Source organism: Mirounga angustirostris, unplaced genomic scaffold, assembly GCF_029215605.1.
Source record: "Mirounga angustirostris isolate CCGP_5_RB_7025 unplaced genomic scaffold, mMirAng1.0.hap1 SCAF_17, whole genome shotgun sequence".
NCBI classification, from domain to species: domain Eukaryota; kingdom Metazoa; phylum Chordata; class Mammalia; order Carnivora; family Phocidae; genus Mirounga; species Mirounga angustirostris.
The window spans coordinates 31,859,988-31,876,203 of NW_026991725.1; the positions used below are offsets into that span (position 1 = coordinate 31,859,988).

A 16,216-nucleotide genomic window follows, 5' to 3' on the forward strand; every position below is an offset into this window, starting at 1 on the left:
GTGGTCTCTTGTGTCCGGCTTCTTAGCATAATGTTGTTGAGGTTCATCTATGACATAGCATGTATCAGAAGTTTGTTCCTTTTTACTGCAAATAGTATTCCTTTGTTTGCCTCTACCACATTTTATCCATTCACCAGTTGACGGACATTTAGGTTTTTTCCAATTTTTGGCTATTTTGAGTAGTGCTACTATGAACATTCGTGTGCAAGTCTTTGGGTGGACATATGGTTTCATTTCTCTTGGATAGATACCTAGGAGTGGAAATGCTGTATCATAGGGTAAATTTATGTTTAACTTTTTAAGAAATTGCCAAACTGGTTTCTAAAGTAGCTGCACCATTTTACATTCCCACCCATAACGTATGTGTGGATTCCTGTTTCTCCACATTCTCTCTACCATTTGTTACTGTCTTTATCTCTTATTATAGTTACTTGGGTGGGTGTGAAATACTATCTTGTTATAGTTTTAATTTGCATTTTCTTAATGACTGATGATGTTGAGCTTATATTCTGTGCTTATTAGTTATTCATATATCTTCTTTGGTAAAATATCTTTTCAAACCCTTTGCACATTTTTTTATTGTTGTTGGGTTGTTTGTCTTATTGAGTTGTAAGCATTTGTTGTATATTCTGGATACAATGCTTTATCAAACAATGGGTTTGCAAAATATTTTCTCCAAGTCTGTTGCTTATCTTTTCACTTTTTCATTGATGTATTTTGAAGCACAAACATTTTGATCACATCAATTTATCAAATTTTTCTTTTTTTTGGATCAGGCTTTTGGTGTCATTTTTTATCTTTTTAACAGAAAGTACACTGTTTATATCAAATATCACAAAACAGTGATTTTTGTTACTGGGGTTTATTTGTTTTAAATTCAAGTATTGGAAAATATTTTCTATACTCAGTTAAATTCTTTCTACCCTCTTCTTTTCCCTCTCCTGCCCCTCCCCCATGTTCAAAAAAATAAGAGGGATAACATTAGCCTATGTTGCTATGCCCATAGACCATAACTGTTGATTATTTTTCCATTTATCACAGTGTTCATACCATAATTAGGGCCTTTCTGGCTAGCACAGATTTTCAGATTTTTAAGTAATACTGATCATGCTTGTTCAAAAAAAGGGTAAAAGGTAAATGTACCGTTGGAAGCCAGATAGATCAGGGGTTCCTGGGTGGCTCGGTTAAATGTCTGCCTTTGGCTCAAGTCATGATCCCAGGTTCTATGCTCAGTGGGGAGTCGGCTTCTCCCTCTCCCTCTGCCCCGCCCCCACTTGTGTGCTCGCTCTCTCTCTCCTCTCAAATAAATAAAATCTTTAAAAAAAAAAAAAAGTTTAAAAGGGGAAAGAAAAAAAAGAAGCCAGATAGATCTGTCCTAGAGAATAGGATTTTATACTGTCAGTGCAAATGGACTGTATTGAAGTATGAGCATACTTCATCAGAGAATTATTTCTTGTCATTGTTGAATGTAATATAAACAGATCTAGTGTTGCTGCAGGCAAGTCGTAGGTCAGGGAATAGTTTGTATTGGATTGTTTTCTGTATCTGGAAACCATGGTGTCAGTATCCTCACAAAGAGGCAGGAAAGTGAACTATAAACCAGAGGGCTCAGTTATCTTCAAAATTTAATAGATTATAGGTTGAAAATGTTTCCAGAATGTGGAGAAATGAAGTTACTTTCACAAGGAATTGTCATGCTGTGTAATGTTGTATAAATATTACTGTGTAATGTTGTATAAATATTTGATAAGACCACAACCTCTGATAGTTAAAATGATTAGGTATCTAAATCATTTTTTAAAACAAATTTTCTTAGCTCTGGAGGTCCTCTCTAGATATACTCTAGATATAGCTCTTGCTATAGCTCTAGAAATACTTATTTTCCTTTATTTTCTAATGTGCACATATGAGTGGTTCCCCAAAGTGTGGGAAGATCAAATACTCAAATCTCCTTGGTGAACAGTAGTAACTGAGGATTTCAAATACGAGATAGCTTAAAATAGAGGGGAAAAAACCCATTATATTTATTTATACTTATTAAATTACTCTAAGCATATGAACAGTTGAGGGAAAAAATAATGCCAGTTATAAAAGACCTTGTTCAAATCCAACTCTTAAATTTCCCTTCTTTTTAAAACTTTATCTCAGTATGAATAATGTAACTACTTTAGAGACGAAATAATGTTGAATAATGATGTGAAAATACCATTCACGTCACTTTAGAAAATCTGGGGGAATAATCGTTTAAATGGTCATTGCTGTGTTACAGACTTTTCCCTGCTTGGGGAAGAGAATCACCCTCTTTTGCCTGAGCTCATTGGTGTCTTTATGGGGCCATATCTTCTGGCAGGACTAGGAAATTGTCAAGGAATTATTTAAATTAATTTGCTGCATTGAACTCTAAAGAATAAAATTGTCTTTGTTATTCCATAAGACCCTTGATTTTAAAAAGAATGGGAAGGACACTTTTATAACACTTTACCTAGAAGAAGTGGGGTCAGTACATATGCAAATGTTTATGATGATTTTTTTTTTTAACTTTTTTCTGAGCTTTGAACTCATCTGCAACATAAATGGAAAATATATATGTAAGGAAATTTTTAAAACAACCATATACTCTTTATTAACTATTAAAATAGAAGTCTGATTATTGTAAGTATAAATATATTGATCCATTAGATTGGTCCAAAAGCTGTATACTTTCAGACGCATAAAGATTCAAACAAGTAAAGTCTGTACTTAGATGTACCATTTAAAAGCTCCACCATATACCACATATGAAGGTAGTGCTATTTACTGAAAATAAAAACTTCTAACTCGAATGACAGAATGATTAAAGCTGAGTTTTGGCAATCTCTACCATCAAGGCTTGAGTTTTTCCTGGAGTAGCTCAGTTTTCTGAGTATAAATTCAGATGTAATTACATGTTTAAAATTCTAAGATGCAGAAAATAAAAACGACTGTCTTTTATTGTTTTCAAAATGTAAATCACTACTGTATGTTTATTTTTTTAAGCTCGTTGTGTTGGAAGGAATTAGAAAACCTTGTGGACTTGCGGTTGCATGGCAGAAATTATCAGAGAGTAGGATGTCTCTGGTCATCCTTAATGTCTTAAAATGAGATTGGCTGGGAATTGGAGGGATGTGGGAAGTAGGAAATACTCACTTGCAGCAGTTGTCCTCAGTGCTTTGTGTGAAAATGAGGAGTCTGTCAAGGAAACATATAAGCAGTGGAAGTCAGTTAAAATATAAACTCTCACCATCTACTTGTTAATGTTTGGAGCTGCACGTTTTCCTAAGAAAAGGATCTTAAGAATCAGGTAAATGCAAAATGGGAATCATGGGGGATTTAGATGAATCCAATCAGAAGCTGTAATGGAGATTTTATAAAGAAGAAAATACGGGCTTTTCAGCAGTCAGAATGTTGGCTTTATGAATCAAGGGTATAAGGACAGCAGAGTGGCTTCTTGCCCAGGCTGTAGCAAACATAACATCATTCCAAGCTCCCTGCTCAGGTCAGCCAGCATGACAGTCGTGCTACTAAAATCTGGTTTCACTAGTGACAACTGATATAAGAAGAAACAATTCAGACTGGTTTCATACTCAATATAGAGTTGCCTCTGGAATGTTTTGTACCAAATGCTGTCTGCTGGATTTTTTTCTGCCCACTTATTTGTTAAGTTATTTTGACTTCAAAAAAGTATGTCAGTTAAATGTTCTATAAATGAATCAGCTGTTCCAATCCTATGAGATCTCAAAAAATATATATATGCTCCCTTTTCCCACTTCCCTCTTCCTTCTCTGAAAACAAGGATTTTTAACGACATAAGTTTTACTTAGAGATAGATTTTACGTAGAAGTTTACTTTTTAAAGCATTTTCTTTTCACATAAAATTTTTTTTATTGTAGATTTTTTTTCCTCTTTCTTCAGTTCACTTCGACTTACCTAGTTATCTCCTACGCCTGTATCTGGAAAGTGTTCGTTAAATATTATAGTAGTAATTTAACTTGATGGAACTGTCTCAAAAAAACTTGCCAGGACAGTTTCACAGTAAGAGTACCACCGTGAGGTGGGAATATGGATGTCCCTGTAGATCTGCCGTTGGTGTTTGTATGGGATGAAGATATGCAAGACATCCTTGCTATCGCCACCTCCTTCATCCTTAGCTTTCAAATAACCCCCTAAGACAAAACCTAATTTGTCATTCACTGATCATTTAAATGTAGCCAAAACACAAAGTGTATGTTAAATACACTTATTCAGTTATTAGACAAGTGTTTATTGAACTTGTACTGTATATATGGCAGGCACTGTTCAAAACACTTGAGAAACATCAGTAAACAAAACAGAACTCCCTCCCCCCCCCTTGGAGTTTACATTCTAGTCAGAGAAAATAAACATAATAAGTAAGTAATTTAGTATGATAGTATGATAGAAATATGTGCTATAGAAGAGGGACCAGCAGTACTTGAAGGAAGTTTATATGAACATCATTGGAGCCGAGCGTATTATCATAGCGATGTCTAGTAAGCATTAAACAGAGCAATGAGAAGGGTGAAGCTAGAGCCAGACATATATCTAAATCTAGGTAGGACTAGTCTGGAATTCAGTTCTATATTGAGCATTATGTGCAGGGTACTCTGACTTACTCTGAAGGGACAGGGTTATCAAAGATAAATCAGACATTGCTTTCTTGCCTTCCAGAACCTGCTATAACAAGGGAAGACAGTCACGTAGGCAAGTAGCTGAATAACACAGGTTCTAATTAGCAATATATGTATGTGGTTGCTAAAGGGGAGAAGCAATTAATTTTGACTGGAGGATCAGTTAGAGAAGCAGAGAAAATGCAGCCTGAGCAAATTTGACAGAGAGTGAGATGTTTGACAAACTACGACAGACTTCTCAGAAAGTGGCTTGCAAATGGAAAAGACTCAAGTGATCATGAGGGAGAGTACCCCTATACAGCTAATACAACAAAGGGCCACAGCTAACAGACTTCTAGGTCTCCTGGTTCATCTTTCCAATATTTGTCTCATATCCCTTTAAATAACGGGCAAGAATTTTGAAAATGATGAAGCAGTGAGAAACAAAATAAGACTAAGGAGAATAATGATTTAATAAGGGATAAAGGCAGTGCAAAAATATTTTGGATTATTTGGTAGAGGAAGTTGTGATAGATTCAGAGATCAACAAAAAGATACTGATTGCTAAAAGAAGAAAAAGAACAAATGTTTTAATAGACTTAAGTAACACTAAACATAATTTATTTGCAATCTGGATTAAAACAATAGTTCCCCATTAGCTGATTTGAGATCTGTCTGTGCCCTGAATCAGGGCTTCGGAGCTCTGGCACTTGATAGTGAACATCACTGCTTTTCTTTAGTTCACTGTTTGCCTACGAGTATTTGGATTTGTAGAGGAATGAACCGTTCATTCAGCTCAATAATTAGAGTATTTGTCTTTTTCTCCTAATGTCATCTGACTGAAATTGAGACGTGTGCTCATTCCAAAATATCTTTACTACATTTCTTGGTTTTGTGAAAGAAAGCAATAGGACAATTGATGTCCATTTTCCTAGGAATTAAGATAGTAAAGGTTCGTTTGGCAAAGCTTGTTAAGTTCACACTCAACGTTTATATTTCACAAATGCTGTCAGCAGCTCTTTGAATAGGAAGCTGACCCTGTGAGAGTAAGGCTGGGGCTAAGAGTACTTGCCAGGAGGTCTTTTCAGTAAGGAGAAATTAAAATGAATTATCTGTTACTCAAATCTATACTCAAAGTATAGATCTCCCTGAGTTTAATCTTTAAAAGATTCATAGATGAATATAATATAGAAAAAAGGGCTCTTTTTTCCTTAACACAGCTTTTTGCTCCACTCCATGTTGTTGCTGTATCTTTCCACCTACTGTTAATGAAATATACGTTCTCTTTTTATTAAAACGTATGAAACCATTTTAGTGCATTGGCATATAGAACCATTTTAGTAAGAGAACCTTGCTTTAAAATTATATAATGTGCCATTTATATTACCATAGTGGTAACCCAAAACTAACCACTCATCCAGCTGTTAAGGGTTTCATTTGAGTTTTATTTTAATGTCAGTAAAAGGTTCTCATTGTCATTGATACTCTTTTCATATTACTCTCAGTTTATCAGCTTTAGGAAGTACCTTATATGTATTTTTCTCATTAAAAAAATAACAAATTTGGGGGCTTTTGTTTGTTCTTTTGTTTCTTACTGTGGAAATATTTGCAGTGTGGAGTTTTAGTAAGCACCTTCACTTTGCATTACAAGGTCTTTACTTGCCCACATTTGGTTACTGCTCTATGAAGCCATAAAAAACAGGGAGTTGAGGGAAAGTGACAAAGATGAAGAAGGGATGAAAATAAGCTTTTTAAGGAAGAGTTAAATCTGTTTAGCTTTAAAAGGGGAGAAGGGGCACAATGCAAATAGCACTCACTGGACCGATGGACCAGATGTCTGGTTTTGAGGCCTGGCTCTACCATAAATGAGTGATTCACTGTAGACAAGTCACTCTACAGTACTAATCTGTAAAATGAGGGGATTTGACTAGTTTGGGGTCAACAAACTTTTTTTTTTTTTTTAAGATTTTATTTATTTATTTGACAGAGTGACAGTGAGAGAGGGAGCACAAGCAGGCTGAGTGGGAGAGGGAGAAGCAGGCTTCCCGCTGAGCAGGGAGCCCGATGCGGGGCTCGATCCCAGGACCCCGGGATCACGACCTGAGCCGAAGGCAGATGCTTAACAACTGAGCCACCCAGGCGCCCCTCAACAAACTTCTTATTAAAAGGCCAGTTAGTGGGCGCCTGGGTGGCTCAGTTGGTTAAGCCACTGCCTTCGGCTCAGGTCATGATCCTGGAGTCCCTGGATCGAGTCCCGCGTCGGGCTCCCTGCTCAGCAGGGAGTCTGCTTCTCCCTCTGACCCTCCCTCCTCTCTCTCATGCTCTCTGTCTCTCATTCTCTCTCTCTCAAATAAATAAATAAATAAATAATCTAAAAAAAAAAAAAAAAGGCCAGCTAGTATTTTAGGCTTTGCAGGCCAATATGGCCTCTCTCAAAACTACTCAACTCTGTTGTAAAAGAATGCTTAACAAACGGGCAAAGCTGTGTTCCAGTAAACTTTATTTACAAAAATAGGCAGCAGGCCTTAGTGTGCTGACCTTTGGACTAGGTGACCGTGATGAAGATTCCTTTCACATCTTCATTCTGTGGTATTGCTTTATCATCAACATATGAAAGGATTACTGCTCTGTTATTTTCAATAGTGTATCAGTCAGGGGCTAGCCAGGAGACAGAAACCACAGTTATTTTACCAGAAAATCTGAAATGTAAAGAATGGTTGACTATGTTTAAATGAACTGGAAAGGGAAAAAGAAAACACTGAGGCATCATGGACTTGGCAACTGCAGGAAGCACCTACCACCTCAGAGTCTGTGTCACAAGAAGAGGTTGGGGTTATTATACCAGAGGAACTTGGAGGAAGGGCCCTACAAAGCTGAAACTGATCTCTGTGTAAGGGGCCCTGCTCAGCTGATGCTAATATTTCTCCCCTCCAAGGAGGGCTCTGTGGGGATGGGAATTCTGAGGGCTCTTTTTTTTTTTTCTTCCTTACCTTTTTTTTGATAGCTACACACATATAGACGAAGAACCAAACAAAGGAAAACAGACTGATTAAAGCAGGAGGGACTAATAAACATAAGAAAGAACTAATTCACAGAACCACAGAGTTATCTTTTCTGGATAGTTTTAGTTTCCAAATGCAGAGATCAAGATTATCTCTTATTCCTCTGTCACTCTCCCAGTGGGAATGGTGTAAGAGTCATTGCCTCCAGTGTTTTTAAGTAAAAGATTAAAAAGTAATCTATTCTGGATAGTTTTAATTTCAGAATGCGGAGATCAAGATTATCTCTTATTCCTCTGAGCTCTCTCCTACTGATGTGTAATGTGGCATTTAACTTCCTTTTCTTGGTTTACTTCCCTAGATGAGCTTTCAGAGACTTTTGTTTCCCATAGAAACTATATCTATAAATTTGGATAAGTTCCTCTTGTCTAGGTTTCCAGTAGACCCAAGTAACTGAGGTAATTGCAATAGTTGAAGGATGAAGGGAGTATATGTCTCTTGCACATGTTCTCTCTTATTCTTTTCTGTCTGTCTCTACCTCTATTCTGTTTTTCTCCGTCTCCCCCCCCCCCCACTTTTTCAGCTCAGAGAGCACTTTGTGACTTTCTTTGTGCCACTTAGTCATAATCCACCTTAGATTGTTGTTTGTGTCTTATCTCAACTGGGGATATGGACATTATCTTCATTAGAGCTCTGCAGCCAAGAGTGATCTCATTTTGGTTCCTCTCAGCCACTCAAACAGTCACCAGAAGTAAGCTGGCAGCTAAGCCAGGGAGGGCATCAAGAACAGGGCCTGGCACACAGTAAGCTCTTGGTAAATAATTGCCATTGAAGAACTGAATAACCCCTGGCACAGTATCGTACATAATTAGCAACAAACTGAACCAGCAGTTTAATTAATAATTTATAAGCTCTAACTGATTGTATTCTGACAGAAGTTTGGGCGTGTTGTTGCTGTTGTTAAAAACCGTTTTGTTCTTCAGGGCTTCCTGATTCTTAATTTCTTCACTTTTTGGTTCATTGTGAATGTTCCCAACAGCTCTCAGTATATAGCAGTGCCAGGACCCATGCCATTTTCCCTCTCCCTGTTGTGTCTGGGTTAAAGGGTTTATACGTGCAATGGGGGGCCATTATTACCTGACTGTGTTCAGAGAGCAACTAAGTGTTCTTTGGAATTCATGGACATTGGCAGTTCCCTAAAGACTCTTCAGCAGTTCTCTATCTGTTGTCCTGATACCCATCTTTCCAATAGATATATACACTTGAAAATTGTTTTCAGAATGTTTTCATATTTCATTCTTTAGCATGAAGGGAAAATGTTGAAAACAGAGCTTCATGTTTTTCTTACAGCTCAGTATAATTTGGAACATGTTTCTCCACTGATGGTGTTTATGCCTTGTTCTACAAATGGTATTTGTGACCTCAAAGAAGCAAAAAATTAATAATTTTTGTTTTCAGGTACTAATGTGTTTGCTAACTTGTTGCTAGTACTCTTCATAAGTTCAGGCAGTTGATAGTGTTGAAGGAGCTGAAGACAACTCTTGACATTTTTCTCCTGGCACATGTTCGGGACACTGACAAGGACCGTGAGTTCAACAAACCCTTGGTAGATGTAAATGCTGGAGTGAGCTCTGATTCCCAAGTTGGGATAATACAGACGAACTGAAAGTTTTCTAAACTTACATATTCTGACTAAACTTTTCTGTCTTGTCAGCCACCAGCTCTGCCCACTTGGAGGACCTTGCTTACCTGGATGAGCAGAGACATACACCTTTGAGAACTTCTCTTCGAATGCCGAGACAAAGCATGGGCGGTGCTCGCACACAACAGGATTTAAGAGGTTAGAGCTCCAGAAGGGCTTTGCCTGGTGATTCCCAGGCAAAAGTGGACATGGGCAGTAGGCAAAAAGTTTGTTTCCTATTTCCACTCTTACTGAAGCCTCACTTAAAAAATGAGCATGTCACCATAGAAGAGAAAGATAAACACAAATACATTATATTCATCATAGACATTGTAATTTTGAACAGTTGGAAGCATTGATCCTTGAAATTCTCAAAAGAAACAAGGGTAAAAGTGGTGATGGAGGAAACAACCTTTTTAAGGTCCTGGATTTCAGAAGTGAGTGTTGATTCACTTCAGCCCTAGTGTGAGCTTGGTGCTAATAGTCACATATTTCATAGAGCATTTATTTCATCTTCATCCTAGCAGCCACTTCTGATGACATACAGTACTTTTATTTACTTGGAGTTTCAGACAGTAATTCTAGTCCTCTCCTGGAAACATTTAAACAACATCCCTTTCCCACTCAGGCAACAGTTTCTTCACACTTTTTATGCATACTACTTGTTTCTACAATCAGGAACCTAATCTTTTCAGAGACTTTTCATTCTGTTGATCCTTTCAAAAGACAATCTAGGTGAGAGACCTGTTAGTGGTATTGCTGCTTGTGCCTCTGGTTTGTGCAAAATGAACCAAACCATCTCTGATAGCCTTACCAGATAGGTGGTCGGCTTTTTCTGGTACCCACAGTACTAATATCCCAAGTGCCTTTTTAAATTTTATCTCCTAGCTTGTTTTCATCTTTCCTTTGCTCTCCTCCTCACCCCTTGTCCAGTGCTAATCTGTATAGTACTGCATGCATAACTCACACAGGAAGGGTTACATTCATGCCTGCTGTCCATTCTGGAAGTCATTGTGCTGATAATTTTTCAATGATGACTGCGCAACTAGGAGCATAAAGTAATTGGTTGTATTGCTGCAGTTGCCAAACCTCCCATCTACTATAGTGAGTTGATGACCTCAGTCAGTTTTGGTTCCCAGTCCTATTCATCCTACTCACCATTTCTTCAGTTAAGCCACATGCTAGTTGCTTAGTATATACAGCTGAGTATTTCCAGCCTAGGAAGTGGCATTATATTAAGCATTACTTTAGTATATATACTTTAGTATATTTAACACTACTTAGTGCTGATTGATTGATTATATTCAAAGCCTGAATAAATCTAGTCAAAAGACTAAATAAATGATTTGTGCCAAAACCAGAATGCATAGCCATAATAAAGAAGATTGAACACACGATTTCACTCACATGTGGAATTTAAGAAACAAAATGATCATAGGGGAAAAAAGAGAGAGGCAAACCAAGAAACAGACTCTTAGCTGTAGAGAACAAACTGATGGTTACGGGGTTGCGGCGGGGAGGGCAGGATGAGTTAAATAGGTGATGGGGATTAAGGAGCGTACTTGTCTTGATGAGCACTGGGTGTTATGTGTGTTGAATCACTAAATTGTACACCTGAAACTATTATTACACTGTACATTAACTGGAATTTAAACTAAAAAAAAAAAAAAAAAGATTGGCTACAACTATTGATCTATATAGACCTTCAGATTTGGCTGAAAATCTGCATTAACATCATCTTGCATTTCATTACTGGAAAACATATATTAATTATTTTATTTTCTGCTTTGCTAGTCGTTGAATAATGGATTTTGTACTGCAGGCATCCTTCAGAGATCCTATGGTTTCAGTTTCAGACCACTGCAATTTTAAAGTGACTATCACAATAAAGCAAGTCAAATGGATTTTTTGGTTTCCCAGTACCTATAAAAGTTATGTTTACATTATACTGTAGTTTACTAGGTGTGTAAAAGCATTGTCTAAAAAAACCAATGTGCATACCTTGATTTTAAAATACTTTATTGCTTAGGGGTGCCTGGGTTACTCAGTCAGTTAAGCGTCCGCCTTCCGCTCAGGTTATGATCCCAAGGTCCTGGGATGGAGCCCCACGTTGGACTCTGTGCTCAGCAGGGAGTCTGCTTCTCCCTCTCCCTCTGCCCCTCCTCCTGTTCCTGCTCTCTCTCAAATAAATAAATTTTAAAAAGATCTTCAAAATACTTTAATGCTTAAAAAATGGTAACCATCATCTGAGCTTTTAGTGAGTCATAATCACTGATCACAGATCACCCTAACAAATAAAATAATGATGAAAATATTTGAAATATTGCACAAATTACCAAAATGTGACACAGAGACAAAGTGAGCAATTGCTGTTGGCAAATGGCACCAGCAGACTTGCTCAATGCAGGGTTGCAACAGACCTTCAAGTTGTTAAAAAAAAAAAAAAGGAATTGTCTGCATGTGAAACACAACAAAACAAGGTATGCCTGAAAGTAGAAAACAAAATCCATTGACAGATTGCAGCTGTGTATTTTTGAGAACCCTTCGTGTTGGGTTCTGTTGATACTTGATGGTATAATCTCTGCTTTGGTATCTAAAGATTTAGTAAGATGTTTGACAGATGCATTCTAGTGAGCTTGCTTTTAGACACAGATATCACTTATATCTAGAAGACAACAAAAAGCTTTGCTATTGCATTGAACTTCAGCCTAAACATTCAGTAAAACCAAAGTACATTCAAAGATTTTTCAAAGCATGCCTAAGAGAGCTCTCTGCCTGAATAATGCATTCCTAACAAAACTAATTTTATATCCCTTGCAGATAGTCTCTCAACTTACTGTTTACCCTACTCCTTGAAGATGCCGTTTTTCCATTGATAAAGGTGCTATGATATGAGTGTTTTAGTTTCTTAAAGTTGTCTATTCTTTCAGGAGCTTTTCTTTTAGAAGTCTAAATGGTTAGAACATGCCACTCAGTTGAGTACTTTAATCCATAAGAGACTGGGTGTTTACTAAGCAGTATTTTGCCTTCTAAAATTAGCATACTAATCTTCCCTCAAAAAGTAACATGTTATCTTAATTAACTGTTTACAAATAAACTCTATGTCTTCTGATATGACTTAAAACACATTAACAAGAAAGGAAAGCAAACTTGGATTGGCTTTCCTTATGTTTCTATAGACCTGCTTTGCAAGCCTTTATAATTTGTGCTTGGTATATCCAAAACATTGCACTTCATTGTAGAAACAGAATCATATTGTTTTCCTGGCATAATTTTAGAAAACATGTCACATCATGCTTTCTATTTTATTTAAAGAAACATACAAATTTCAGTCATATTTTGGTTTTATATATTTTTCTTCTGGCTGTGGTTGAAGTAAAACAACCTTACATTAATAAAGTAATAAAGTGATTGAAACCTTTTGTAGTATACACTAAGATAAATCTTTCTACATTAGAGATAGATCTTTCTATGTTTTAAGGTATTACTCAAACAAGTCCTATGAAATAGTTTTTTAATCACAAAAATGGATTTTAAATCACAAGTGATGGGTTTTAAATGACCCTGGATCTTAAGAGAAGGTAGTTAATGGTCATGTACACTGAAGTGTATCCGCTGACTACTAAATTTACTGTTTCCAAGTATAGAGATTATCTGAAATAATATCTTTTGAGGATATATCTAAAGAGGTAGCAAGCATTTATTGGGCACTTCATACAGGCATTCTTGCATTACTCTGTTTAGAGCAGTTCTCAAACTTTTTGGTATCACCACCCCTTTACACACTTAAAAAAAATTATTGAGGGCCTTAAAAGCTTGGGTTTATAAGAGTTATATTTATTGATATTTGCCATATTAGAAGTTAAAACTAAGAAAGTGTTAAAATATCTGTTCATTTTTCAAAAACAATAGTAGACCTGTTATTTGTTAACATCATGTAAACTTTGGATAATTCTATCTTACACTTGTAACAGAATGAGCATGGAAAAAGACAATAACCTCTCAGTATTAAATAGTTTTGATTTTGTGGATCCCTTGAAAGTGTCTTGAAAACCCCCCGGGGTCCCCAGATCACACTTTAAGAACCACTGGTTTAGGGAATACCACTGCAGTTGAAGAGAAGTGCCTTTACATCTTTAAGGACCATATAGTCTATTTACAGAAATGCAAGAAAAGTATAGTTTTAAAATTGGTTAAAACGGGTGCCTGGGTGGCTCAGTTGGTTAAGCGACTGCCTTCGGCTCAGGTCATGATCCTGGAGTCCCTGGATTGAGTCCCGCATCGGGCTCCCTGCTCAGCAGGGGGTCTGCTTCTCCCTCTGACCCTCCCCCCTATCATGTGCTTGCTCTCTCTCATTCTCTCTCTCTCAAATAAATAAAATCTTTAAAAAAAAAAAAAAAGAATTGGTTAAAAGTAGTTCATAAACATTGTTAAAGAGTACAGGCATCGAGCTGTACTTTTCATCTCCGTGACTTATTTATTTTATGACTGGAAGTTTGTACCTCTTAAATCCCCACTATCTATTTCACCCTTTCCCCTACCCCCTCCCCTCTGGCAGCCACCCATTTGTTCTCTGTATTTAAGAGTCTGTTTTGTTCATTTGTTTTTAGATTCTATGTATAAGTGAAATCATGTGGTATTTGTCTTTCTCTGTCTACCTAAGTTTTTCACATCTTTTTATAGTTCCACACTAGCAGGACTTCTTGTAGCTGACAGGCTCTACTCTTCGAGCTTTGTATAGAAGTACTTTTTGAGGGGTGCCGGGGTGGCTCAGTCATTAAGCATCTGCCTTCGGCTCAGGTCATGATTCTGGGGTCCTGGGATCGAGCCCCGCATCGGGCTCCCTGCTTCGCGGGAAGCCTGCTTCTCCCTCTCCCACTCCCCCTGCTTGTGTTCCCTCTCTCGCTGTGTCTCTGTCTGTCAAATAAATAAATAAAATCTTTAAAAAAAAAAAAAAAAGGTAATTTTGGACATTTGTCCTGAGTTCACTTAGGTTTCAAGAGATCCCTTCATTCTGGAATTCTAAGCTGTCAGTGTATAATTCTTTAATCATCTTATCACTAGCATTTATTACGCTAACTTTGTATTAGAAGAGCCAGCCTGTTTTCACTGATGTTCTTTCGTTGTGTTATTTAAATGCAATGACTAAAACCTTACAGATTATTCCCAGAGTTGATGCAGAATGGCTCTGTCATTGAGTACTGACTCAATGAAATTCTGCATGAAATCCAACACTTAAAACAGTTGCCAGAGTACCTGTGCAATAAATGTTTATTTGAATTAATAAAAAAAAAAGACTGCTAGTTCATTTAATAGTTACCTTAATAATAACTACAGTTGTTTGATCATAATGGTAGTGTTTTGACCACTGAAGCAGAAGTGGCTGGGTATCATCTGAGCTAGCATTTGGATCTTAAGTGGGGGTATTAACACTAACATTTCCCAAAACAAAACAAAACAAAACAAAAAACCCAGAGCGAAGATAAAATACAGAATTAAAAAAAAGCAGTAGAAAGAATTTTTTAAAAACATTCACATTTGCTTCATTAGTAAAAAGTCTCTTTTTTTTACTTCTCAAGGCAGCTGTTTTGAACAACTGTTCTACCAAAATTGATGTTTCCAGAGACCCAGCCTAACAATGGGGAGAAGGTCACATAAGTGCACTGTCCAGGATCCCATTGCAGGAAGTTAGTAAATTCCTAGCTGTCAACCATCCAAGAGCCTGAGCTCTAATGGTAAAACAGTTACGGAAGATTGTGTACTAACAGCAGAGTATATAGCTGGTTAACCAACCATAAGTGCCTTTTCTAGTCTCAAAGCCTAATGTCCTTGATAGATGCTAATTTGAAACATTATTAAAGTTTTTAATTCAAGTTTTAAAAATTATTTGGGGTCCATTTTTAAAAGTTTAATCACCATTGTGTTAATGTGGAGTTAGGCTAGAAATAACCTACCTGAAAACTCACTCTTTCTGACCATCTTAATGGACTCTCTTCTTCCACAGAAAAAGACAGAAACCAAGTTTGCTGTCTGCCAAAGAACGAAAGAGGTTGTTGGTTTTTATGGATAAATGTAATAAATCTTATGATGGAATATGTAAAGGGAACAAGTGAGAATTAAAATACACAAAACAAATCATAGCATTACTGTCTTCTAGTAGTAGCTACTTGGTGTAAATTAACAATAAATTATTAATGATAATATTCTAACACTGTTCTGCTTGAAGAGATTACACATTCCTAATTAAAACTTATTTCCTAATATATGTTGGTTTCCCTAGGACTTTTACTAAATCCCATTACTAAATGTCCATTCACAGGCATTGGCTTTAGTTCATAGCTACCTTAGTAGATACTAGGTGGGAGGGCATATGTGCAAATGATAATCTGACTCATTGGCAGAATTTATATGAAATTGACCCTGCCACAGTTAACGTGGCTTTGTCAAAGCAAAATACTGAATTTTCATCAAATAAAATCAGTGCATCACAATATTTATGAGCCCCTTTTCCAATACAATGAATTCATTATGAAGATGACTAAGATGCATGTCATGAAGCTAATACTCTTGCATTAGCCCACTGAGTCACACACCCTTGAGGTTCTTAGTCATCTTGATCATGACCTGGTTGGCTCTTACATTTACAAGAGAATATTTCCATCATTGTCTTCTGTCTCACTGTTCACTGTTCTATTTTTACAAGATTAGATTTCTTTTAAAATCCAAAAGTAAAGTTGCATGCACATACTGCCTATAGATAAATATTAGATGGGTAGATTGTAATCTTTAATTGTATGAAGTTGACCCTCGCACCCCCAGTCAGCTCTTTTGGAAAGTACCTTAAAATTTGAAATGCAGCATTCAAGCTGGATGTCTTTGAATGTCTGCTGGAA

At 36.8% G+C, this 16,216-nt stretch overlaps 1 protein-coding gene across 10 annotated transcripts in view; it reads left to right on the forward strand.

Moving 5' to 3' along the window:
• TANC2 (tetratricopeptide repeat, ankyrin repeat and coiled-coil containing 2) overlaps positions 1–16,216 on the forward strand; it is a 361,538-nt gene that overhangs the window by 236,668 nt on the left and 108,654 nt on the right. For all 10 annotated transcript variants that reach the window (XR_010408383.1, XM_064582223.1, XM_064582220.1 and 7 more), the window contains one exon: positions 9,357–9,482. Coding sequence is in view for 9 of the 10 variants with exons in the window: in XM_064582223.1 (XP_064438293.1) it covers positions 9,357–9,482 (126 nt within the window). In the remaining variant the exon portion in view is untranslated. The remainder of the gene's footprint in view (positions 1–9,356; positions 9,483–16,216) is intronic.